Source organism: Drosophila guanche, unplaced genomic scaffold (assembly GCF_900245975.1).
Source record: "Drosophila guanche unplaced genomic scaffold, DGUA_6, whole genome shotgun sequence".
In the NCBI taxonomy this organism is placed as follows: Eukaryota; Metazoa; Arthropoda; class Insecta; order Diptera; family Drosophilidae; genus Drosophila; species Drosophila guanche.
The window spans coordinates 941,040-966,865 of record NW_022995743.1 but is presented as its reverse complement, the minus strand read 5'-3'; the positions used below and the strand labels follow the sequence as shown (position 1 = coordinate 966,865).

At 52.8% G+C, this 25,826-nt stretch overlaps 3 protein-coding genes across 5 annotated transcripts; 2 read left to right on the top strand and 1 right to left on the bottom strand.

The window, feature by feature from the left end:
• Positions 1-194: 194 nt before the first annotated feature.
• LOC117586467 (alpha-amylase-related protein) lies at positions 195-1,838 on the top strand. The gene is made up of 2 exons (XM_034276554.1): positions 195-866; positions 927-1,838. Exons 1-2 carry the CDS (start codon positions 210-212, stop codon positions 1,752-1,754), a joined length of 1,485 nt encoding a protein of 494 aa, XP_034132445.1. The 5' UTR covers positions 195-209; the 3' UTR covers positions 1,755-1,838.
• LOC117586473 (serine-enriched protein) lies at positions 1,774-10,621 on the bottom strand. 3 transcript variants are annotated; one of them, XM_034276583.1, is made up of 9 exons: positions 10,257-10,621; positions 9,345-9,524; positions 8,907-9,065; positions 8,403-8,441; positions 7,635-7,752; positions 7,235-7,566; positions 7,034-7,174; positions 6,732-6,782; positions 1,774-6,557 (listed from the first exon to the last, which is right to left on the bottom strand). In XM_034276583.1, the coding sequence occupies exons 2-9, from the start codon at positions 9,513-9,515 to the stop codon at positions 3,492-3,494; spliced, it is 4,077 nt and encodes a 1,358-aa protein (XP_034132474.1). In that variant the 5' UTR covers positions 9,516-9,524; positions 10,257-10,621; the 3' UTR covers positions 1,774-3,491. The 3 variants fall into 3 exon arrangements, with proteins under 3 accessions (XP_034132474.1, XP_034132458.1, XP_034132466.1); XM_034276567.1 differs by lacking the exon at positions 8,403-8,441 and having other exon boundaries at positions 6,474-6,782; positions 10,257-10,612; XM_034276575.1 differs by lacking the exons at positions 1,774-6,557; positions 8,403-8,441 and having other exon boundaries at positions 6,604-6,778; positions 10,257-10,614.
• Positions 10,622-12,688: 2,067 nt separating this feature from the next.
• On the top strand, positions 12,689-24,258 carry LOC117592100 (ALK tyrosine kinase receptor). The gene is made up of 9 exons (XM_034285617.1): positions 12,689-12,918; positions 17,898-19,016; positions 19,080-19,773; positions 19,836-20,328; positions 20,400-20,587; positions 20,664-20,841; positions 20,911-21,944; positions 22,010-22,217; positions 22,306-24,258. The coding sequence occupies exons 2-9, from the start codon at positions 18,030-18,032 to the stop codon at positions 23,900-23,902; spliced, it is 5,379 nt and encodes a 1,792-aa protein (XP_034141508.1). The 5' UTR covers positions 12,689-12,918; positions 17,898-18,029; the 3' UTR covers positions 23,903-24,258.
• The last annotated feature ends 1,568 nt before the right edge of the window (positions 24,259-25,826 follow it).

Here is a 25,826-nt window from a genome sequence, read left to right as displayed (position 1 = left end):
ATGGAGCGGCCTGTGCGTGGCAGAAATTTGCTTCGTTATCAGCTATTGCCATAGGTCAGCCGATGTCCATCGTAAATCTGCACTCACTTCAGGGGACCATCTGCTCATCGTAAATTGGACCCAAGCGAAGAAAAGCCACGCGATAAGATTGGGTCCCCATGGAGGGCTGGCTATAAATGTGAGGATCTCGAGGGCCATCGTCTACAGTCATGTTCAAGTTCAGTTTCGCATTGGCACTCTGTGTGCTGGCCGCTGGCTCGGCGCTGGCGCAGCACAATCCCCACTGGTGGGGCAGCCGCAACACAATCGTCCATCTCTTCGAGTGGCAATGGGAGGACATCGCCGAGGAGTGCGAGAACTTCCTGGGTCCACGCGGCTTTGCCGGCGTGCAGGTCAGTCCCGCCAACGAGAACATCGTGACGCCGGGACGGCCCTGGTGGGAGCGCTACCAGCCCATCTCCTACAAGCTGATCACGCGCTCGGGCAACGAGGAGCAGTTCGCGGACATGGTGCGTCGCTGCAACGATGCGGGCGTCCGCATCTACGTCGATGTCCTGCTCAACCACATGTCCGCAGACTTTGACGGCCAGGCCGTGGGCACGGCCGGCACTGAGGCTGATCCCGCCACAAAGTCCTTCGCGGGAGTGCCCTACACCGCCGAGGACTTCCATCCGAGCTGCCAGATCTACGACTGGAACGATCGCTTCCAGATCCAGCAGTGCGAGCTGGTGGGCCTCAAGGATCTCGACCAGAGCCGCGACCATGTGCGGACCAAGCTCATTGAGTTCCTCGACCATCTGATCGAGCTGGGAGTCGCTGGCTTCCGCGTGGATGCCGCCAAGCACATGGCCTCCGAGGATCTGGAGGTGAGTTCTCGCTCCTGTAGCTATTTCTCATCACTAACTCCCAGTTGATCGTTCGTTTAGTTCATTTATGGCAGCCTGAGCGATCTGAAAACTGAGCACGGATTCCCCCACAACGCACGTCCCTTCATCTTCCAAGAGGTGATCGATCATGGCGGCCAGGAGGTCACCCGCGAGGAGTACAACAGCCTGGGAGCCGTCACCGAGTTCCGTTTCTCGGAGGAGATTGGCAACGCCTTCCGCGGCAACAACGCCCTCAAGTGGCTGCAGAGCTGGGGCACCGACTGGGGCTTCCTCTCATCCGGGCAGGCACTCACCTTCGTGGACAACCACGACAACCAGCGTGATGGCGGCGCAGTGCTGACCTACAAGACCCCCAGGCAGTACAAGATGGCCACCGCCTTCCACCTGGCCTATCCGTACGGCATCAGCCGCGTCATGAGCTCCTTCGCCTTCGACGATCACGACTCGGCCCCGCCCCAGAACGCGCGGGAGGAGCTCATCTCGCCCGAGTTCGATTCGGATGGCGCCTGCGTCAATGGCTGGATCTGCGAGCACCGCTGGCGACAGATCTACAACATGGTGGGCTTCAAGAACGCCGTTCGCGACACTCCAGTCACCAATTGGTGGGACAATGGCGACAGCCAGATTGCCTTCTGCCGCGGCTCCAAGGGCTTCATTGCCATCAACAACAATCTGTACAGTCTCGCAGAGACTCTGCAGACCTGCCTGCCCGCCGGCGTCTACTGTGACGTCATCTCCGGCGATCTGATCAACGGCTCCTGCAGCGGCAAGTCCGTCACTGTGGGCCACGATGGCCGCGCATTCGTGAGCATCGGCTCCGAGGACTTTGATGGCGTTTTGGCCCTTCACGTGGATGCGAAACTCTAACACAGAGCACAGAGCTAACGACAGAAATATTGCCTTTATTTTGTCTCAAATTACAATAAAAACGAACGCATATAATGTATGGTATATGTGTGTGTATATAGTATGTGTGTATGTGTGTATGTGTGTATGTGTGATGGATCGCAAGATCGATAACAAGAACGGTTACAAATACAAAAGGGTACAAGTAAAAGTACATTCAAACACTGGAACTGGAGTTAGTCTAACAAATGAACGACAACATCTATCCATCCTCAAGGGCTCTGTCTTTCTATATCCTTCTAAGCGGATAGAACAAATGCGTAAGCTCGTAGTCCTCCTCCGATTGATCGGCAGCCGACACTCTGCAAAAAACCATCATGCTGCAAATAGAAGAAGGTCGCATTATGAAAATGTAGTTGGCTGCTCTGGACTCTGGACTCTGGACTCAGTTAGCACTACAAACTGTTCAAGCGTGCTGCTACCGAATTTAGTTTTAGTTTTAGTTTTAGTTTTAGTTTTAGTTTCGAAAGCAAGCAACTACAAATCAAAACAGCAACGATTCTACAGGCATTCAATTCTGGTTGGTTACGAGTCTCGAGTGCCGGTCACATACCATATACGAGTACGAGTTCGAGTACATATTCTGGTACATGTTCGTGTATGTTGTGGTTAGAAGTAAATGCTCATAATGCGTAATGCGAATTACCTGTAAAATGCTGATATCTTATGCATAATAAATATCTTGTAAATAATGATACTTGGATTGCTTAAGTGTAGGATTTGCTCTGTGGGATTTCGCTTAACCAACAAACACAGAGTCCAAAAATGTCGCTCAAAGTTTAACATTAAATATTCATTTGATAATGCGCGAGTTTTTGTCTTTAAGATTTAAGTACGGCCCCAAATCCAGCTTCAAGTACACACGTTTGTACGTACAATATGTGTGATCTCTTTCTTAAGAACAAACTATGTAAACAATAAGGACATTTACATGTCTCCCCACTTGCAATAGCCGCGCAGTTCGGTTACATTTAGATCTTACGAATACAATCTGCATGGGGCTTACATTTATATTTATTTTTAAATATTTGTATTATGTTTTGCCACCTCCAGATGGAGTGTTTCTTGTATATATCCTATAGCTATACGCATATACAACAGGAACCACGTAAAAATGCACAAATACTTAACGTATGTTTCCACAATAATTACAACATCAAAGTTTGGAGCTCCATCCAAGTCCCAATACATATATTATCGTAATACTCTATATAATAAATGTTTGTTGATCTATTGTTTTAAATAGTAATCAGGTAAATCGTGGGAGGAATTATTGTTTCACATACATTTGTAGATCGTTTAGAATAACAATTTCTAATCAACTATGTCTCGACTGGATCGAACCTCCGGTCCGACTGATCAGCAGTGTTTCCCTTCTATAATCGAGGAGGAGGAGGTACACAGATTGTACAAACTGGTACTTCGGGTTGGCCGAATAGTGCCCGGCTTGGGGTAGAGCTTTTCGAAACGGCCTAAAACCAGAACCATTTTATAAAGTTTGATTATTGAACGCCTTGAGTTTGAATTCTCACTTAAGCCTACAGACAACACTCTTGCGATGAGCTTGAGATTAAACATTGAGATTGTCAAAAACATATCCAAGAAGATACATATAGAGATTGCCGCAATGAATTCTCATGAGGTTCACAGTAAATGATTCCAATATCCTATCTAAGGGGGCCCGGGCCTCCTTCCCGCCTAAAAGCTCTTGCCCGCCTCATGGATGCGCTTGCGGCGACTGTCGCGCCGTCGGTAGCGATCTATGATGCGGGATCGATGCCTCTCCGGGCACAGGGCCTCCGGCGAGCTGTCCACCTTCTTCATCACGATGCGGAACGTGAAGGTGTGCTTGGGCGAGGCACTGGCCGCTCGCCTCGGAGATGGTGGCTCGAACTCGCTGCCGCTGGAGAAGCCGCAGCTGTGGAGCTGCCCCGGGGGCAAGGCAGCGGCGGAGGGCACGGCGCCCGGCACGTTGCTGCTGGGAATGCGCGGCGTGCCGTTCGTGTAGCCCGAGGGGGTGGACATGGAGCCCGTGGACAGCTGCTGGGTGAGCACGGAGCTGGGACGCGGCTCGAAGATGGATGCACAGCGCTGGTCGGTGCAGAGGAACGTCTTCACCTCCTCCTCGCGCTGGTCGCGCTCCCGCTTGATGGTCAGGGGGAAGTGCTTGCGGCTGGGATCGGCATACGGGCCGTGGCCATGGCCGTGGCTGGGTCCGTGGCTGGGTCCCTGGTACGAGGAGCTCGAGTCGTAGCTGTCCCGCGAGCTGTAGTTCGAGGACGTCTGCTGCGAGAGCGGACTGCGTGCCCGCGAGAAGGCACTGAAGGGTGAGATGTGCAGCTGGCGGAAGGTCTCGGCCTTCTGCTTCTTGGTCATCAGCGGGAAGTTGGGCGAGCGGGCGGGCGTGACGCCGCTCGTCTCCGAGGGCGTGTAGTCGAAGTGCGTCTCCAGCGAGGACTTCCTGCCGCAGGAGGAGCCCGACCGCTGGAATGTCTCCGCATCGACCAGCTCGATGGAGCTCTTGCGCAGATCCACGGGCCGTCGGTGGCGCTCGTCCGTGTCCACGATCTCGAAGCTGGAGGTCTGATCCTCGTAGCTGGTGGACTGGTAACGCGAGATGGACACATCGAAGCTGGTGTCCCGCGAGGAGTACGGGCAGTCGAAGCTGGACTCGGCGCGGCTCGACTTGCGGTCACCCTCGACCATCTCGAAGCTGTCGCCGCCCGAGTCCAGACGCTGCAGATTGATCAGATCCGTGTCCGTGTCCCCCCCGGGGCTGCGCAGCTGCTCGAGGAAGGGCGAGCGTGGCGGATCGAAGGAGGATCGACGCGACGGCGGCTCAAACTCAATAGTAGGACACTGCAGCGGCTGCTTGACGGGCGGGGCCGAGGCTGCCGCCGCTGCCGTTGCAGCTGCAGCTGCAACCGCCGCTGCCGCCTCTGCCACAGCCTGGGCGGCGGCCTCCGCCTCATCCGTTTCGCGCCGCAGCGCCTGCAGATTAACATAAACTGGTTCTGGCGCATAGGCCTTCAAGATCTCTACTAGCTCGGCCCGCAGCTCCTCCGGGATAATCAGATCGTTGGAGTCCGACTCGTGCTCCTCGCTGATTCGCGGCTCGATGGGCTCCCGACTCTCCGAGCGGCGCGTAAAGTGATGCACCACAGCGGCGCCTCCCTCTCCATTGAGGGCCACCACCTTGAGGGAGTTGGTCACCTCCTCCACGAACTGTGCCATGGCGGCATCCGTCTGCTCTGGCTCTGGCTCTGGCTCTGGCTCACCATCCGCCAAGGCTTCGACTGAGGCTCCGCCTTTCGTGTCTGTCTCCTGATCCGGCTCGACTAGCTCCCGGAGTCGCTCATGCTTGATATAGGACTCACCTACCTTCTCGAAGTGGACATTGGCCAGCTCGAAGGGCAGCTCCTCGCCCGAGGCCGATGCTGAAGCAGAGGCCGAGCCTCCTGAGCCACCTACCTGCTCTATGATCCCCGCATTGGAGTCCGCGCTGGGCCGCTTGGAGCCCGATGCCGAGCTCCCCGTCTGCTGCTGCTGCTGCTGCTGCTGTTGTTGCTTCTGCTTCTCCTCCTCGTCCCGCTTGGCGGATCGCCGCAGCTTCAAGCTCATCTTGGTGTAGTGGGCAAACTTGAGGGACATCTTCGGCTCGAATCCCACCTCCGACATTTGCTTCTGCACGGCGCTCTTCGAGGCGGTGGACGAGGGAGCCGGGCTGGCCGAGAAGGTGCTCTGACGGATCAGTGGGCCGCTGGAGGAGCCCGACTCTGCCCGCGTGAAGGCGTTGGCGAAGCGATTCGTTCGCGTTGTCATCACCTTGGAGGGCTTTCGCACAAACGCCAGGATCTCCCGCATGACACTCTTCTTCTCCTGCGGCTGTGCCTGCGCCTGCGCCGCCTCCTTCTCCCGCTCGTGCTCCCGCTCCAGCTCTCGGGCAGCTGCCTCCGCCGCCTCTCGCTCCCGCTCCGCACTCTTGTAGGTCTCGGCCGGATTGGAGACATGGATAGGTGGAATGAGTCCCATGCCCATGCCCATGCCCATGCCCATGCCCATGGGGGAGCGCTTCTCGCTGGCAAAGTAGATCGGTGTGAAGAGGCCGATCGAGGGTCGCTTCATGCCCACAAAGCCCGCCTCCTCCGGCTCCGTGGCCATGTCCTGCACGTGGACAGTCGACGTGGGACTTCTCCGGGAGGAGCCGGGGAAGCCCGTCTGGCAGCCGAAGTCCGTGGGCGCATTGGCGCCCAGCGGCGAGCGACGCTCCTGCGTGTGCACACTGAAGGTGGGACTGCTCCGGCGAGGCTCTCCCGTTGGGCTCCTGGCAGTGGGACTGGGCTGGTCGTTGGGCGATCGCAGGCCGCTGCTGCTGCCGGGGAAGAGCGGACTGCGCCGGCCCTGGGGGCTGCGATCGCTGGTGCCCACGGGACTGCGACGACCCTGGGTGCCCAGGGAGATGGACAGTTGTCCGCTGTTCTTGCGCCGGCTGGAGGCCCGCAGAGTGCCCTGGCGGGAGAGCGTGGTGGGCGTCTTTTGGGAGCCGCTGCCCGGGCTCTTGGACTCCGGCTCTGTGGGCACCGGACTCTTGGGCGTCAGCGGACTGCGCTTCTTGTCGCTGCTGGCCCCCGCCGCGGTGGTGTTGAGGGTGAGGTTGGGGCTGCGCCGTTCGGAGGGGCTGCGTCGCGAGCGGAAGGACTGCGACTTGGCCTTGCGGATCTTCGGCAGGGACTGGTGGTGGTGGCGGTGGCGGTGCTGGTGGGGCTGGGAGGCGGACGAGGAGGAGGAGGGGCCGTTCAACTTATGTTAGTTGCTGTGAGGGGCGCAGCTGGTGGGGTCGCTGCTGCCGCTGGAGCTGAGGGTGGTGTTGGAGCCGTAGGGGTCCAGCGAGCTCTGCACAGACATCGAGCGTCCCTGGTTCTGCCGGGCGCGCCTCACTCGGCTAGAGTTGGGAGACAGCTTTCCGGGGTCGATGCTTTCTGGGTCTGCCTGCAAGTTGTAGAATCAGACATAAAGGGGGACAACAGGATGGATGGCATGGATGGCATGGCATGGATGGATGGTTGGATGGATGGATGGTTGGATGGCATGGGGATGGACAAGACATGGACATGGACATGGACATGGACAGGACAGATAGATAGATAGATGAGGTGTGAGGTGAGTGAGTGATACTGAGTTAACACGAACAAAGCCAAAAGCGGGGTATTCCACAAGCACTAAAGCGCACAGCAACCCACCTGGTAGGCCAAGGCATTCATGATGATCGCGTAGGGCACCAGGCTCAGCGGATGGATCTCTCGCATCAGCACATTCGCGGGTATCTTGTGGAACTGTATGTACTCCAGGAATGTGCCCAGAATCTCCTTGATGTCAATGTTCTGCAGAGGAATTAAAGTTTCACTTGGAATGGATACAAAGTTGGATTTGCTGCCACTCACTGGATTGTTGTCGTAATACTTTTTGCTCCACATCAGCGCCGCCTGGAACTTGGTGAACTCGTCCGCACGCAGCTCCTCCCTGGCGAGGATGAGGCGCACGACGTGCTGCGGCAGCAGCGTGAAGCTGCCCAGGTTGAGCACCTCTGTCCCGTGCTCGTCCACGAACTCGAGCACCTTCTGCACCAGCGTCTTGGTGCATTTGTACTGAATGTAGCGCTCCGCGGAGGCCAGCAGCGCACAAACGGTGTCCACATTGATGCAACACTGCACGAAGCCTGCGCAGGCGCGACGCAGCTCCTCCAGGCCATAGTAATCGGCGGCATTCATTACACCTAATAGATAGAGAGCAATTCCTCTTGGCAGGGGTCTTTTGAAGATTCTACAGGGATTCTACACTTACCCAGCAGAGTGCGCGGCTGCAGCGTGACACAGCCCGTGTGGATGTACTCGATGAGCTGGCGGAAGACGTCGGGCTCGAACTCCTCAATGATCAGCGTCTGATGCTGCTGACCTGTGGGCTAAAGTCGATCCAAGCGCGGGATTAGTACACTGTGACACTCGTGAGGGGAGACTACATATTGGAGCTAGCAGAACACGAACCACTAAGCGGATGGAGGGGGAGCAGTAGGAGTAGGAGCAAACGGTGTTGGTGCAGGAAGTAAGCCAAACTAGGGAACACATTGCACAGATAGACAGGAGTACATAGATTTAGAGAGAGCTCAGACTAGACATCGATGTGGAGGAAGTTCAGTTGGGTTAAGGAGGTTGATGGCATTCCTGCGCATTCCCATCGGAGGTACTCCCCCAACAATCACTTAATGCCTAATCCAAACATCCAAATGGTGCAGTAGTAACGTGCAGCACTCTTTAATGTCACAAAAGCATTGTCCTGCACATCCAAGAATAACACAAAAGTCTATTTATGGTACATTCGAGAGCTAGGACTAGCTAAAAGCTCGTGAAAGGATTAAATGCAGCCACAGACCCACACACAGATGCAGAAACGAATGCAAAAACAGACACAGATGCAGATACAAATACAAATGCAAATACACCTACGCACACAGACAGAGAAGAGAGCGAGAGAGTTAGATAGATAGAGAGAGAGAGAGAGAGAGAGAGGTTGAAAAGACAGATGTTTTGGTTAGTTGGTTAGTTGGACATTTACCTCGGTTATCGGAGCTAATTGTTGGGTGAAACCGGTTCTCTATTGGGTTGGGTTTCGGTTACGGGTTCGGGTTCGGGTTCGGTTTCGGGTTCGGACAGTGGGTGGGATAATTGATATTGATGATAAATTGATGATAACAACAGAGAATGCACGAGAACATTGATACGCATCATTAAAACGGATTATCAGATATGCAAAATGTAAGTTATCGTAGATATAATAATGAGTAATGTTATACGCGAAATAATGCAAGTATGGGGAAAGTTGAACCGAAAGTATGAATAAAACCCCACGAAACCCAATGAGGCACGCCACAGGAGGCCACAGCAGGCCACAGCAAAATGCAAAATCACATCACACCCACACACACACACACACACAAAGGATGACTCCTTTTAGACACACGAGAGGGTAACCACACTACCCCCTAGGGTAATCGATTATGAATGAATACATACATACATACATTACATACATAAATACATATGCTGTGCGGATACGAACCTGTTGTGCGGCATTCTGTAGATTCAACAGCGGCTCCGAGGAACGCTTGAGGAAGAGGCGCAGCTTGTTCTCCTTCGTGGATGTCTCCCGCTTACGCTGCGGCGATGGCGCCGCATAAAGCATTTTCGCAAACACTCGGGAACGGGAGGCCAGCACAGCCTGTTGGATAGGGAGAGAGAGAGAGAGAGACAGTGAAACTGCTTGAAAAGGGAACAGCCATAAAAGTATTTCAAGTAATTCTTGTCCAGCAAGCTCCACTGTAACTGTAACTGTAACTGTAAATGGGGGTTACTGTTAGGGTCGAGGCTGTTTGATGATTACGCAGTGACCTGATTTCAATACTCGGACACACACACAAACACACTGACTGCCCTTTTCGAGTGGGTGGATGATGATGATGATGATGGAATGGGGGGAGGACATGAACATTCTACATACCTTTACAGCACAGACGGGCTCTCGGGTGTCGCCCACCAGGAAGGTTACATCACACAGCTCCGGCATGGAGGCGAGGAACTTCATGTCCTCGGCCAGTCCCGTTTTGTTCTCGAACGTCGATAGGTCCGGCTCTGCGTCAGCCATGCCGAGCAGTAACAGCGCCTCTGGCATTTGGGTTTACTGCAATCACAAGCACAACGCACACAGGCAGAGTGTGTGTGCGGGGGGGAGAGAGGCTTTAGCATCGGAGCAAAGTTAATTGAAAATTCTATAAATAATTCCTCAATATATCCCCATACACGGGGAGGAGCGCTACGAAAGCGAGCGCTCCCTATTGATCCTTTGAGACAGTACGGCTTGCTGGCTGGTAATTAAATTGTAATTCACTTGTACCAGCCCCAGTTCCCGCATCCGGCCAATCCCAAAACAGACACGCGTCTGCGCCCACCCAGCCCCAGCCGTGCGTGTCGCACCTGCCCCGCGTGTGCGTCCTTGGCTAGCATACACCTAGCTAACTGGCAAATAAAGTGCAATTACCATAAAGGCAAAAGGCAATGGGCGAACGGTGAACGGTGAACAGCGAAAGGCATCCTGGAATGTCATCAGACAAGGTCCCACAACACAGGCTCACAAACAACACCAAAGATCGGGTGCGGGTGCTCAGGGTGGGGCGTGGCAGCAAGCAGCCTCGCAAAGATTGTTGCATACTTCGGGAAAAGTTTTGCTATAAGGTGAAATGGGTGGAGTGGAGGGGGTATGGTGGAGAGGGCATGCACATTGAAAGGTCAAAAGTGGCACACAAAGGGGGTAGAAAGGAGAAATGTAATCAAGTTTACCTGAATGTTTGGTTAAATCTAAATGGATTTTGTGTCCCACTGCCCACTGCCCACTGCCCACATCGTATGTACTTACCTGTTGCAATGTGAATTCGTCTACTGGCCCACGCTGGTAGATTGTTATTCACAGTACGGACTGTTCATGTCCGTTTGCTTACTAAATTATTGAACCATGACGAGTGAGTATTACTGCAGTCCCAAAGTGAGCAAAGTAGGAAATTAACTTGGAAAAAGTAGCAGGGAACGAGTACGATTATTTACACCAAAAATGGATCAAGAATTAAGTGCCACAAAAGAGTGTACAGCATGCCAATATGTATAAGTTCAAGTTTCAAATTCAAATTCAAATTCAAATTCCGAATGGTGGTGACTTTCCCGAGAGGGTGGTGGTGTCGGGTGTCGGGTGGAGTAAGCCAAAAATTGTGCTGTGTATATGTGTGGGTGCTCAAAAAGAAGAAACGGGAAACATAAATGGGGAATACATTTTGAGAGAAAAAAGTTGAGTTGGAGAAGGATAGAGAGAGGAGAGGCAATTAATTGAATTAGAATTAGAATCCGTTTAGATTGTGGAAATTATGATAATTTTCGCTTGACTTTCCGCCTTGAAACTAACTTTTTTTCTCTGCTTTTCTCAAGTCGAACGAGCTCTGGACTGTAGGAGCCGTGGGCTTCCCGTTGGGTGTTTCGCTGAGGCGTCACTTTCACTCTCACTTTCACCACCCAGAAGTCTCGTGTGCGTGTGTGTGTGTGTGTGTGTTCTTGTGCGTGGGTGTACAAATGTGTGGCAACTGAAAGACAACAAAAGCAACACCACTTCGTGCCACGTTCCGTCACTCCTCTCCTCTAGCCCTGTCCGCCACTTTCACGCAGAATGCAAATAATTCTGATGCTGATGCTGATGCGGATGAACCTCAAGGGCTAACTTTTGTTCCAGTTGCAGTTGTCTGGCCGCTATTTCGGTCACTTTTTAATTTAATGAGTTAATTTTTCTCTATCTCAACATATACACACACACACACTCGTTTACACACAGAGACACAGGAGAGAAAAAGAGAGAGCTGAGCTTCGACGGAAGCGCTTTTGATGTGAAGTAAACCGTTTCGCACGAGGCACAGGAGCGTTCTGACTCGAATCCCTGCCACAATTATTGTGTCTACATCGACATCGAATCCACACACAGAGTGGAGACTCCTCTGCGCATGTCCTCGACCAATCGATACGTGGCCTACGGGTGGGTGGCTCCTGGCCAGGCAACAGTTTGTCCTCTGTGGCGTAGGAGGACCTGGGGAGGCCCGCGCAACGTGGCCACGACCGACGCGACGCGACGCGACGCCCATACCAGACCAGACCACACCAGACCACTTGTTTGCTTCAGTCTCGGGGCACGCGCCTCGTGTGTTTATGTCCCCATGGCGCAGGTGCCGTGCGAGTGGCAAACGTAAACAATGCCGCCCCGGCTCGATAGAGATGGCAGTTGGATGGCAGGACAGTAGGCGGGCAGGGACATGCGCCCCACGGTGCCGTAACTGTGGCGCCTCTCGCCACTAACGTGCTTCCCAGACAGAGTCCCGTTTCAGCGCTAAACAAACCAATTGAAATGCGGTGGCAACCCTCGCACATCGGCAGGCCACTTGAGCAGGCAAGCAGAGCAGACCCTGTACCCTGCACGCAGGCCACCAATGCAGTCACAGTGGGATGCGTGAGCAGAATTTCGAGTGAAATAATATTGAAGAATTACTTCATATCAGCTATAAGCAAGATCTAAACTGACCCACACATTAATCATCATCCCACTGCAGGCCAAAATAAATATGTATCTTATTTAGTTTTTCCTTCCACTGTGATCAGCAGAGGTCGCCAACTTCCGCTTTGCCTGCTTGGATGTCGCTGCCGGCGCTGCTGCTTCTGCTTCTGTCTCTCTTTTGTTCCCTTTCTGCCCTCCGCTTCGGTCGACTGCCCTGTCACAGAGCCATTAATTACTTTCGCAGCTTCGCCGCCAACAGAAGACGAACCACAACAACCGAAAGAGGAACTGTCGCGCACTGAGTGCTAAAAATAGTTTCCCCCTCAGGAGAGTCAGACATGCCATAGATCTTAGGGCTGATCGGCTGGGAACTCTCAGCGGCAGGTAGCCAGAACTGTGCGTGCGCCGCCCTGACGCCGCCTTCCCGCTGTGACCCATTGAGACCCGCTGAGACCTGTGGGCAGCGCTGGTCAACGCTTCCAATTGCACTCGCACTTGACACGGCGCGACAAAATCAAATAAATAAACAAACAAACAAACGAATGAGCGAACAAGCAGAGAGTCAAGGATGCAGGCGGCGGCGGCCGTGAGAAAGCAACGGCATCCCAGAGAAGATGGGAGAGGGAGTGAGGTGGAATGAGAAGAGTGGAGAGGAGAGGAGATGAGTTGAGTTGCGCAGACGGACGCCGCCTCCGCAGCATTTCTTGTCCGATTGTGGCCCGATCTCAGCTGCTGCGATTCGCATCCGCATCACTTGTCAGTCGTCGGCGAGCGGTCGTCTCTTTCAGTTCTCTCTTGCTCCGTGAAGAATCTCGAGAATCTTTATCCACTAGACACTCGAGGAGTAAATGTGCGCGAGCCTAAGTGAATTAGCCCACAATTGGGGCCCAAGTGATATATTTACTGGCATATGTACACTGATTCGTTTTATGTAGTGACATCAACTCTTTCCAAGACACCACGACACGTGCCCGGCACGCTCCAATGAGACAGCGTAAGTTCCGTTCCCCCATTCAGTGATCTATAAATATCGTACTCTGAATAGCATTTCCTCCGTCTTCTGTGTGCATCTGCCAATTGCACAGTGCAACGTCTAGTGATGCTTTTATGCGCCATTTTGGAATAGTTTCGGTAATTTGCGCATCTCTAAACATTTTACGGCCGCGTTTACTGTCGCATTGCGAAAAATCAGAGAATCTGAATCAGAGAGAACCACAGAGGCAGGGAAATAGAGCGCTTAGAAAGTGCCAGTGCCGGAGAGAGTGCAGATAATATTTTATAAATAAAGTGGCTTCCCCTCTCTCTCTCTCTCTCTCTCTCTGTCTTTCTCCCTTTCTCCCTCTCAAGATCTTGCTGTCTTGTCTGTGCTTTTTCCTGCGGCGGCTGTCGTCTTTTACACATGTACAAGTATCTATATATTTATATTCATATATTCTATGCATATATATATGCCACTATATGTATCTTGAAGTACTTTCATCTGCGCGATTCTATATTCATTTTTGTATACATATTTGTAGTGATTTCTGTGTCGCCCATTTCCGTTTGTTGTCGTCATTATTTTCATGCTGTGGACTGGGCGACTTGGCGACCAACAGTCCTCGAAAGATAAAGATAACTTGTCTGGTGGATAATTGCACAATACTTTTGGATGGGGAGACTTCTCTTCTCTGATCGTACAATGTTCATTAGGCCGGTGGGAGCCCTGACAGAGCCCTTATCAAAGGGTAATTACTGCCTTAATCGATAAGTATTTCCACTCATTAGCCAAGCTTGATCTCAAGCCAACAGGAAATAAGTTCTTATCCACGTACCTGCCCATCACATGCTTCTGAAGGAACCTGCCACCTTAGAGTGCGCTTACTTTTAATTACCAATCTAAACGACAAGCAACAGGATGCCACCTCAGCAGCATCCGGACATCCAGCTCCTGGGCTGACAGACAGCCTTTCCGCCATAGAGAACGCCTTTCACGTCACGGCACGGCCCGGCCCGGCCCGGTGACTGGGAGAGAAGCTGATAAGTGCATTTGTGTCGCATCCGTTCATGTTCTGATTAGATGAAATTACGAACGCACGCCACCAGAGAACCAGAGAACCAGGACCCAGTACCCAAGGCTCATCCCCAGAGCCGCCCCCGAGAGCAGCAGCTGCACTTAAAATTGAAAAAGGAAGCGTGGTTCAGGCCAAAACTGACGCACAAGCTAGTACTCGGATATCCCGCCTGCAATCCCCCTGCCAGGCTATCGCAATGCTGCTGCTGCTGCTGCAACGACTGATGGGGCCAAATTCAATTTCCAGCCGCTTGCATTAATTTCCCCGAGTCTGCCTGCCACCAGAGTGCGCCAGTGCGCCAGTGCGCCAGAGAGCCAGAGAGCGAGGCCTCTCCTAGCAGCCACCCAGCAGGCCCCCCCCCTGAGCAGCAACAGCTTTCGACGGATATCAGCGAGTGCTTAAGGGAGGCAGCAGCGAGTGAAGGGAATTTCCGAGCCCGTATTCGTGTCTGTATCCTGAACGCAGCTCGATTTCAGCGCAGGATATTCGTTTAAACTCCGGGAGATGCCGATGCCGATGCCGATGCTGATGCTGGCCGGGCGATGAGAATTTCCCCTATTTTCAGTCTTCGTTTGACGAGCGACGTGCGCGCAAGTAATTGGCAAAAAACGCGGATGGACGGACCGCAAGAGCAAGAGCAGGAGCAAGAGCAAGAGCAAGAGCAAGAGCAACAAAACAGTACAATAAACCATACCAAGAGCAAAAGCAAAAGCAAAAGCAAGAGCCAGAGCCAGAGCAAGGGCTTGGGAAAATGTTACAGCAACAGCAACAGCAGCATCCATGGCAGGCAGCATACTCGTACTCGTACTCGTACTCGCACAAATGAAAATCGGAGAGAAAACGTGAAAGTTTTCCTGCATTTTGCTGTGCTGTAAAATCGTGAAAAGTGTTCCATTTTCGGGCGTATAAAATAATTGAAACTTGAATTTTTTACATCCGGATTGTGCGAAGTCCGACAACGAAACAAATTAAGTGTGCGCTATGGTAAATGCGATGAAATATGAAACCAAACCCCCAGATAAATGTAGTTGGAAATAGTTGGTGGGGAAGAGTGAAAAGAAATATGTGGAAAAGTCAAAACCACATCAAGGGATTGCCAAAAGGGAAAAAGTCGATGTGAAAAGTCTAATGAAAAATTTGTTGAGCTGCAGGGAAAATTTCATTATTCTGCGCGTGTGTGTGTGTGTGTGTGTAGTATCTTTTGTGAGCCCCGTCTGCTATGTATCTGTGAGATACGCAAAACAATTTGTCTGCGCCATTAGTAGCGAAACGTTCCTCAGCTTTTGCTGTGGCATGTGCCTGTGTGTGTGTGTGTGCGTCTGTGGCTGTATCTGTATCTGTATGTGTATCTGTATGTGTGTGTATTCTGCGCAGTCGACGAAAATGAAGCTGCGTTTCGCATTCGTTGCTGTGTGCCACACGGGACACAGCAGGCAGCAAGAAGCAGCAGTGCCAGGACGAATGGCAGCGCAATATTTGCGATGTTGACGCAGCCTGCCTCCCCCACATCCCCACTCGCTTCTGTTGCGGCGTCCCATTCCGTCCCGTCGCATGTGTATCCACAAAACACAGATACTCACTCGCACATCCAACATCCAACATCCACTATCCACCCAGCCACATAATGTTCAAGCAACGTACATACCGCACCGCACCATACATGTGTTTGTCCTGGGTTTGCACTTTGATTAAAAGCCCCCTCCACCGCCCGCTCGGCCCGCAGCACGCACATATTTATATTCTGCTGAATTAGTGCTCGCATTTCCACGAAAATTCGAGCGAACTGCGAAAGCCTAGTAATTATCCAACCAACTAAAAGAGAGAGAGAGAGCTCCTGTCAATTCGGGAGGCACTCTGCCATGCACTTTTCCGCGAAGTCAACTGCGAAAGCCACGCATAAACGGGCAATTTGTTGATGGTTCTGGGATTCGTGGGAAACGGATTTGTACTACTGCATAAATGCAAATACCTCGAACGACTTTTCATGCACAACTTGACTGCCAGTCCTTTGCAATATTCTTTTCGATCTCCGTTCAGGGAGGAAACAACTCTTAAATGTAGAATGCAATAAGTAACTCCAATTGGAAACATGTCTCCCCCCGCTGCCTCACAGTGTCCTCAGTGGGACACTTGTCCGTGCCTTGAACTCCCCGGCTCCACTCGAGTTGGCTTCCTGCTCCGGCTTCAGCATCAGCATCAGCTTCAGCTTCAGCGTGTAGTTTGTGTTAGTTTCCTCAAGTTTTGCCGCTACTCTCCCCTACCCTCACCTGCAGCCCTTCTGCAGCTGCTGCTGTGTTCCGCTGCTCGCAGAACTTTCAACTTCCACTCGCTGGGACTGCTGCTGAAGAACTCTCAAGGTACTCGCTGGTTCTGCACTTTTTTCGCTTTTCTTTTCATTAGGCGTGTTCTAGCCATGTGTGTGTGTGCGATTTACAATTCCGTTTTGTTGTTGTTTTCGCCGTTGTACAACCGTGCGACAGCCATTTTGTACAGCATATTTTGCGTACTATGAACACATACCACACATAGATACACACACACACACACACACACACAGCGAAGAGAGTTGCCTTTTCTTTTTTGGAGAATAATTTCCCAACTTTTCAGCCAGCCAAACTGCTCTGTTTGCCATCTTTTTGTTGAGCCAAAATAGAATAGAATAGAATAGAATAGAATAGAAGAAGCCAAAGGCAAACAAGAAGAAAAGGAAAACGCAGACTCCATCTCGTTCTCCCTACTCTCCCGAGCCCTGCATCCATCATTTATGTACATCCCTCTGCCATCCTTTCTTTCGTTCGTCTATGCCCAAGTCGCCCAAGCATCCACACAACAAGAACAGCCAAAGAGAAACGAGGGGAACGAGAAAAAATCAAATAAAATGAATGCAGTTGGCATTCGGCAGGCGAAACAAATCCCAAAGAGAAAATGCGAGAAAATGCTTGGCCATCAGGGTATATCTGTGAGAGTGTGTGTGTGTGTGTGTGTATATCTGCAAGTGTTTGTGTGGCCAAGCGAAATGTTAAAAGTGAATTTGTACGACGCCCATGGAAGAGAGAAGAAGCTGCAAAAGCACAAGCAAAAATACATCCATCCATCTACAAGGCCCCGCATGTACTTGTGAACATTTCCATGGAAATATGTATATGGATGGAGAGCCACATAGCATCAAGTATGGGGAAAACATCTCTAAAACATTCCGAATTTTGTGCAGAAATTGAAAACATCAACTAGAATCTCTTCCTAATGAAGTTTATTCTCTTGCCAAGCTACTCCCAAGTAACTTCTTTATTTGTTTTTAGTATTTTCCAAGACAAAACTGACACTCATTTTATGCTCTTTCATGGCGAACTTTCACTCTGCCTTTGCTGCTTATTTGAATTTCTCCCCGTAACTCTCACCATAACTCCATAGAGAATATCATCCACCCATGCTGGGAACTTTCCAATTGGGAAAGGAAAATATTCCTATTTGACATGCAGGAATCTGATTCCGATGCATCCGTGTGCCACTCGCTCTCTTCCCTTTCAATTAGTCCCATCAAATTGACCCAAATTCCCGAGCCCGTGCCCTGTCCGTGTCGCATTTCAAAGAGCTCAACCGAGAAATAATTGAAAAGTGCAGTCAGCCTGCAACGGCAGCCCAAAATGTCAGGCAATCTGAAGGCTGTCATCGATTTTGGCCCCTGGCTGGGGGGTGGACTGGAGGCTCTTATTGTGTGCCTAATGCACGTCCCTTAATAATGGAAGCTCGATGGCCCCTTCCGATGCTTCCTGGAACATCCTTTGTGCACTTTTGAATGTGATACGATGCGTTTATGGGAGGGTCATTGCGTGGGCCTGGCTGTCAGCTGTGGAGTCAAACGACATTGAGCCCCCTAAACACACGGCGCTCAGTTAAAAACTATTCCGATGAATTCCAGATTTTCCCGGAAGTAACAAATCATCACCTGTAGGAGAAGGAAGCAGCACCACAGGCACCACAGGCACCACACAGAGAGAGGACACTCCGTGGGAGCCACAGCAATGTGTTGCCTGCATTTGAAGAACTTTAAATGCGGCCACCCGCGCTCATTGACATTCGACAAAAGTTAAGGACATCACCGCACAGAGTCCAGCCACAAGACACAACAACACTCACCCCAGCGACCTCCAGCCCCCGCACACACAGCGACACTCATCTGGTAGAGGACTCTGCTCCATCTTCAGCATCTTGGGGGATCTGGGATCCAGCTAGGATGCCCCGGCAAACCCAACCCAACTGGGCCTGGCTGCTGCTGGTGCTGGCCATTTGGGTGGGCGTGGGCCCAGCCCTCGCCCAGCGGCCACTGCTGGCCAATCACACGTTCAATGCGCTGCCCAACTACAACGGCAACAACAACTGGGCGGGCGGCAAGCAGCTGCGGAACGGGCGGCTCCACGAGCAGCCGCTGCCGCTGCCCCTGCCACAGCCACAGCCGACGGTGACGGTGACGGCTGGCATCTACGATGACTACGAGGGCGAGGCTGGCTCCCGAGCACCGCCACCGGGTGGGCGCAGGGAGACGCGACGCCGCCAGAACCTCGCCCGCCGTGGCATGGAGTCGCTGCGCAAGGAGCTGATGAAGCCATCGGTGGGTGGACCCGGCGGCGGCATCTCCGGCAGCAGCTCCGGCTATCCCTCCTACTCGGGCACCTCCTCGATAGGCCGCATCGATGGCCTGGGCCTGGGCATGGGCTCCGCCGACCGCTACGGGGAGCAGCTGCGGCAGCCGAGCGGCGCTGCAGCCATGACCGCTGGGCCCGTGGTGGGACCGTACTCCACCCGCTTTCCCCCGCTGTACGCTGGCGTGGACGAGCAGCAGCCGAAGCGCATGTACTCGAGGAAGAACTCCATCAGCGAGCTCTACAAGCTGAAGAAGAGCCTCAACCAGGCGGACGAGCCCGCCGGAGGCGTCACCCATGGCAACTTCGAAGGCGATCCCGTGGTCAGTCCGCAGGGTGTGCCCGTGGATCTGATCCAGGAGATCAAAGATCGCATCAGGGACACGGAACCCAATGCGGTACGCAACTGCAGATCCTTTTGGCTCCCTTTGGCTCTCCTCGCTAACTGTCGCTCCTTTCAGAACACATACTCGACCCACACGGAGTCCACGCCCTCGTCGGAGTACGAGTACGAGCTGGGGGTCAAGTGCAACTTTGAGACGCCCTGCAGCTGGTCGTGGGTGGACTATCCGGATGGCTTCCAGGTGATGACCGGCACGGAGCTGGCCAAGCGGAACATGACAGGCCTGCTGCCCGGGCCGGTGGCCGACAGCATCGACGACGCCAACGGGCACTTCCTGTACGCCCGCGTGCAGCCCAGCACCAAGCCACTGAATCTCACATCGCCAGAGTTCAGCACGACCATGGAGAAGTGCTTCCTGGAGGTGTACATGCACCAGAGCGACATGAGCCACGGCCTCTCCCGCGTGGTGGTGGAGCCACTCCACACGCAGGAGAGCAGCTGGGTGCCGGCCGAGATCCAGGGCGACAATTTCCGCACCTGGACACGCAAGGTCTATCGCCTGGGACGCATCTCTCGCGACTTCCGCATCGTGTTTGAGATCGTGCCGGATCTGAAGGCCGGGCAGAAGGGCCACGTGGCACTGGACAACCTGCGGATGGTCAACTGTTTCCCCGAGGGCACCAAGTCGGAGAAGTGCAGCACGTCGCAGGTGAAGTGCACCAACAACCGCGTCCCCGTGTGCATCCATTTGCCCAGGATCTGCGACATAACCCGCGACTGCGACGAAGCGGAGGATGAGCATCAGTCATGCGGTGAGTGCGCATCAGTCCACTGCGACTCCAACTCATAAGTATTCTCATTTCCATACTCACAGACAAGATACCCTTTGGTGGACGCTGTGACTTCGAGGAGGATTGGTGCGGCTGGCGCGACTCGGGCAAGACGACGCTCACGTGGTCGCGGCACACGGGCTCCTCGCCCACCCACGACACGGGTCCGGACGGAGACCACACGCTGCAGCATCTGCTGAACAACACCAGCGGCTACTACATGCTGGTGAACATGAACCAGCACATGAACGACACGGAGAAGAACTCGATCATTGGCTTTGCCAGCAATGCCATAATGCTGAGCAAGACCTTCAATCCGCCGCCATCGGTGCACGGGAATCCCGACTCTCCCTATCGCAACTCCTGCGTCGTGCGATTCTTCATTCATCAGTTTGGCAAGAACCCCGGCAGCATCAATCTCTCCGTGGTGGAGATGAAGGAGAAGGAGAACATCACCACCACGCTCTGGTGGAGCACCAAGAACCAGGGCAGCGACTGGCTGCGAGCCGAGTACGTTCTGCCCAACATTACGTCCAAGTAAGAGCCACACAATCCACATCCATGGGATGTCAGCTAACCTCGAATGTCCTTCCCCTGTCTTTTCCCAGATACTATCTACAGTTCGAGGCCCGCATGGGCATGCGAATCTACTCGGACGTGGCCGTGGATGACTTCTCGCTGAGCCCCGAGTGCTTCGGCCTCAACATACCCGAGGAGCATCTCAATGGCTACAACTACTGGGATGTGCGACTGAATCTCAAGAGTCCCACCTATCGAGACTTTGAACATACCAATTGTAAGAAGGAATCCCCTACCCGCACCAGCACCAGCACCACAGCCCCGATTAATCCTTCTCTCGTCCTCCCCTTCAGACCTGGAGCTAACCAGCTGCGACACTCGCGGCATGATAGGACCCACGCAGTCGCAGTGCGAGAGCGCCTACAAGGAGCAGAACAAGACGCACATTCTGCGCGAGGTGCACGTCGTCGAGGATCAGAGCAGCTACAAGGGCATGCAGAAGTGGAAAGTGCCCAACGAGGGACACTACACGTAAGCACAACCACTCCCAATCCACCTCCATGAACAGCAGTCCTACAGCTATTCCTCTTCCCCCTTCAGCATCATTGCCAAGGGAGCCAGTGGAGGTTTGGGATCGGGCGGCGTGGGCAGCTCTCGGGGGTCTGTGGCCGTGGCTGTGCTGGAGCTGCACAAGAACGAGGAGCTCTACTTCCTCATTGGGCAGCAGGGCGAGAACGCGTGCATCAAGTCCATGGGCGCACCCAAGGAGGCCGGCTGCGGCACCGACCACGACCTGGATCTGGCCCAGTACAGCTTCCGCTCCAAGCAGGACATGGTCAAGAACATCTACATCGAGAACGGGGCTGGCGGCGGAGGCGGTGGCTCCTATGTCTTCCTCCTCAATCAGGCCAAAAACGAGGCTGTGCCGCTGCTGGTGGCAGGCGGAGGAGGAGGCCTGGGCATTGGCCAGTACATAGACGAGGACTTCCAGCACGGCCAGAAGGCGAAGCCGCTCCAGGCGCCAGAGAGTGGACAGATCAATGGCGAGCCGCTGAACAAGAAGACGGCAGGACCCGGAGGCGGCTGGCGGGCCAAGGAGGATCAGGCGCTGAGCCCCACCAATGGCGCTGCCCTGCTGCAGGGCGGACGCGGCGGACACTCCTGCTACGTGGAGCTGGCGGACAATGGCACCACCGTCCATCGGCATGGCCAGGGCGGGTTCGGTGGTGGCGGAGGTGGCTGCAACACGGGCGGCGGAGGCGGCGGCTATGCCGGCGGAGATGTCTACCTGAACGAGTCGAATGGAGAGGGCGGCAGCTCGTACATCAGCGCCAGCCGCAGCCTGCGGGAGATTGGCGATGTGTATGCGGGAGCCAGCAGTGGTCCGGGCTCCATCATCATCATCCCAGCCATCGAGGGCTGTGGCTGCGACTACCGCTGCGTGGCCATGGACGAGTTCCGCTCGCAGGTGCGCTGCATCTGCCCGGATGGCTGGAGCCTCAAAAAGGACAACAACACGGCCTGCGAGATACGCGAGGAGGCGGGCAAGTCCTCCTTCCAGCACCTCGTCTCCATTCTGATGTTCTCCCTGGCGGTGCTCTTCATCTGCATTGCGGCGCTCATCTTTATGTTGTGTAAGTGTGGGATCATTGGGAGATTCCTTAACTCTTTGTCCTTTACCTCCTTGTTTTCCTTGCAGACAATCGCTATCAGCGCAAGAAGCAAACCAAGAAGCGCCACAAAATGCTCGTGGAGCAGGATCTGCAGCTGACGCGACTGCGCCACAACATCGACGACTCCAACCTGAACAACTTTAATCCCAACTACGGCTGCGACGCCATCCTCAATGGCCACATCGATGTCAACAGCCTGCCGCAGGTGGGCCGCGACAGTCTCCAGCTGGTCAAGTAAGTTGCATCTGACATCCTCCGTCTCCAGACTGGACCGTCTGGACCGTCTCCTGCTAATCCCTCGATCCTCCTCTTCTGCTTGCAGTGCCCTGGGCAAGGGTGCCTTTGGTGAGGTGTACATGGCCCTGTACCGACATCGCGACGGTGATGCCGTGGAGATGGGCGTGGCTGTCAAGACACTGCGCGAGGATCCCAAGCGCGAGAAGGAGGAGGACTTCCTGAAGGAGGCGGCCATCATGGCGAAGTTCAACCACCCGAATATGGTGCACCTGATTGGCGTCTGCTTCGATCGGCAGCCCTACTACATCGTCCTGGAACTACTGGCTGGCGGGGATCTGCAGAAGTTCCTGCGCGAGAACCGCAACACGCCGGAGCGACCGTCGCTGCTGACCATGAAGGATCTGCTGTTCTGCGCTTTGGACGTGGCCAAGGGCTGTCGCTACATGGAGAGCAAGCGGTTCATCCATCGGGACATTGCCGCCCGCAACTGTCTGCTGAGCAGCAAGGGGCCCGGCCGCGTGGTGAAGATTGCGGACTTTGGCATGTCGCGGGACATCTACAGATCGGACTATTACCGGAAGGGCGGCAAGGCGATGCTGCCGATCAAGTGGATGCCGCCCGAGGCCTTCCTCGATGGCATCTTCACATCCAAGACGGACGTGTGGTCCTTTGGCATCCTGCTGTGGGAGGTCTTCAGTCTGGGACGCTCGCCGTACCCGGGCCAGCACAACACTCAGGTGATGGAGCTGGTGGTGCGCGGTGGTCGCCTGGGCACCCCCACTGAGTGCCCCGTGTCCATCTACAAGATCATGGCCGACTGCTGGAACCCCACGCCGGAGGATCGTCCCACATTCACCAGCCTGATGGAGCATCTGACCACCTGCTCGCAGGACCCGAGCATCATGAATGCGCCGCTGCCCAATATCCTGGGTTCGACGTCCTCCGACCGCGACGACACCATCATCCGACCTCCCAATGGCGAAGAGTTCTGCCTGGCCGTACCCGACTACCTGGTCCCCCTGCCCAGCCACCTCGCCCAGCATCTGCCCAGCGGCTCCGCCTACATCCCGCCCCAGCGCAAGCAGGCGAGCGCGTGCACCCCGCCCGCTGTATCCTCGCCAGCGACGCCCCATCCCAAGCCCGTCGTTCTGCCCGACCAGCAGCTGGAGACCTCCTTCATCTTGCCCAACTCGAAGAGTGACCAGCCCCTACTCAGCGCCGGAGCGCCCATCACCAGCACGGCGCCCGTGAGCGTCTCCCCACCCCTAGCCGCATCTCCACGTCTGTCCCCGAGGCCGGCCGCCGACCCAGAAGCAGCGCCTGTCGAGAGCCAAACCCACAACGAGGAGGGGAAGCTGATCAGCCTGGACACGCCGCAGCCAACGCCGACCACCATCCAGCCGCCACTCTCCTTCACCTCGCAGCTGGACGGGATCACGCTGGATCCATCGACTCTGGCCAAGAGCCTGCCCAACGGCACGGGCAAGCAGTCGTACGCCAATGTCCAGGTCAATGGAGAGTCGGAACCGCCGAAGCCCCTGACCAATGGCAATGGCGCTGTGGTCAATGGGGAGAGTCCGACGGCTGGGGGAGCTGACCGGGAGCCGGGAGCTCCATTCACCATCCAGGGCTATGCGGAGCGGTACAAGGACAACAACAATCATTCCGAAATCAGTTGCTAGGCACAGAGTGTCTCGGCACCGGCCACAGGGTGACTCCCGTACCGATCCCCAATCCAATCGAATCCAATCCAATCCACAATTTGTTCGCGTCTTAAGAGGCGCATTGATGAATCTTATCGGATCTGTGCTGATTGATTCAATCTCCGAAATCCTTAACAGAAAACAAAAATCGAGTGAGAACTTCACAGCAAATTGTATTTGTAATTAAAACGTAAATTTGTATTGTGCGAAGAACGGAGAGTGAATGCTCCAGTGAAAAGCCACTGAGAATACACACATTATAAATGAATTGATTGGAAAACTAGTTTAGTTTTGTACCAGACATTAGTTTTGCCAAAGAAGACAAAAAACAAAGAGGTTAAGAAAAAACAAAAAGGATTTAAACATAGATTTGCGAGAGGTTGTATATATATCAATTGAGTATAATGTTATCCTTATTATTTGATGCCCCTTAGGTTTTTTTGTTCATCTCTCTTTAGTTGTACCTTTAGTTTCGTTTTTAAGCTGATGACTGAAATGCCAAACAATATTCCTAAAATATAACACAGGAGACACAGAGAGGAGAAAGAGTTTGATTATTTTTTATACGCAGTCCACGATCGGGAACCAAAAACCAAAGCCAAAACTCAGACATACACCACCACACCACAGCCTCAGTTATGGTCTCTCTGATTTCTTTATGCAGTTTGATTTAATTTTTGATCCGAATAAAACTTGTAAATACTCGTACCAAAAAACAACAGCTTCCGTCGTAGCGAATCACGTTTATTGAGTGTATTTATTGTGTATTAGATTAAGAGAACAAAAGATAAACATAAACCAGATAAACGTAGCGATAGATCGAAAAAAGAATACAATTTACAGGGTGATTTTTATGAAAATTCAGTTGTATGTTTGAAAAACAGAAATTAGCATTAAAAAGGCAAGCACCCCAGAGTGTTGTGTTGTGTTGTGTTGTGAAAACAAACATGAAACATGCTCTCAGCACGACGGCCCTGTATTCGTTCATCATTATAATGTATTGTAAAATGGTTATGTTCGAGATTCGAGATTCGAAATTTGAGATTTTTGTACATTTAGTTGGAACGTAACAAACAAGCTTTAAATTATATAATTTTTATAAAGATATATAAACGGATATACAAGTGAGGCGACAACATTATATTTAACAAAACAAAAACAAACAAGAAAATGCAAAATAAATTAAATTATAAAACAGATCAAGTGACATATGGCTCATATATGTATGTGGTGTATATCTATGCCTAGAATCTAAGTTACATACACATACTTATCTATACATATATATATAGGAAAAAGAACGATGAAAATACCGATACATATGGTACTTACCTAGGGAGGGATAATCGATAATCGGCTATCGTTATCGCCATCGCTATCGCTATCGTTAGGATGAACGTGTTATGTCTATGTTTCGCTTTGTGTACCAGTCTACAGCTATATATGCGCATACATCTACACATAGACACATGGCATACATACTCTCGTACTCGTATACATAATATGCATATATTGTACCCAGCTAATATATATCCAACTATTGTATACACACAAGCTCAGCCGTAAATGAATGCTGAATAGTGCGGAAACCCAAATCGGAATATCTGTAAATTACACTTATAATTAAACACACACACACACACACACATACACATTTTACAGGCTACAGATTACAGATTACAGATTTGAATCTTCACCGCCATTGAAAAACTGTACAAAACCCAAACGGATCCAATGAATTACGATGCAAATGTCGAATATCGAAATAAAAACTTGAAAGCAAACATAAACCCTCCCCGAACATGTATCGAAGGGCACTTGTACGATCGTACGATTGATCCTCCTCAGCATCCACACACACACACACACATTCTATACCAAGCAGAAGTACACTTAGTATTTA

Bases quoted from the DNA above. Each gene is read 5' to 3' on its own strand.
- LOC117592100 (XM_034285617.1), top strand. From the start codon at position 18,030: ATGCGGCCACCCGCGCTCATTGACATTCGACAAAAGTTAAGGACATCA. The intron at 19,017-19,079 runs GTACGCAACTGC...CGCTCCTTTCAG, and splicing joins GGGACACGGAACCCAATGCG to AACACATACTCGACCCACAC. The intron at 20,588-20,663 runs GTAAGAAGGAAT...CCTCCCCTTCAG, and splicing joins AGACTTTGAACATACCAATT to ACCTGGAGCTAACCAGCTGC.
- LOC117586473 (XM_034276583.1), bottom strand. From the start codon at position 9,515: ATGCCAGAGGCGCTGTTACTGCTCGGCATGGCTGACGCAGAGCCGGAC. The intron at 9,066-9,344 runs GTATGTAGAATG...CCTATCCAACAG, and splicing joins AGCCCGTCTGTGCTGTAAAG to GCTGTGCTGGCCTCCCGTTC. The intron at 7,753-8,402 runs GTAAATGTCCAA...GATCGACTTTAG, and splicing joins AATTAGCTCCGATAACCGAG to CCCACAGGTCAGCAGCATCA.
- LOC117586467 (XM_034276554.1), top strand. From the start codon at position 210: ATGTTCAAGTTCAGTTTCGCATTGGCACTCTGTGTGCTGGCCGCTGGC. The intron at 867-926 runs GTGAGTTCTCGC...TCGTTCGTTTAG, and splicing joins TGGCCTCCGAGGATCTGGAG to TTCATTTATGGCAGCCTGAG.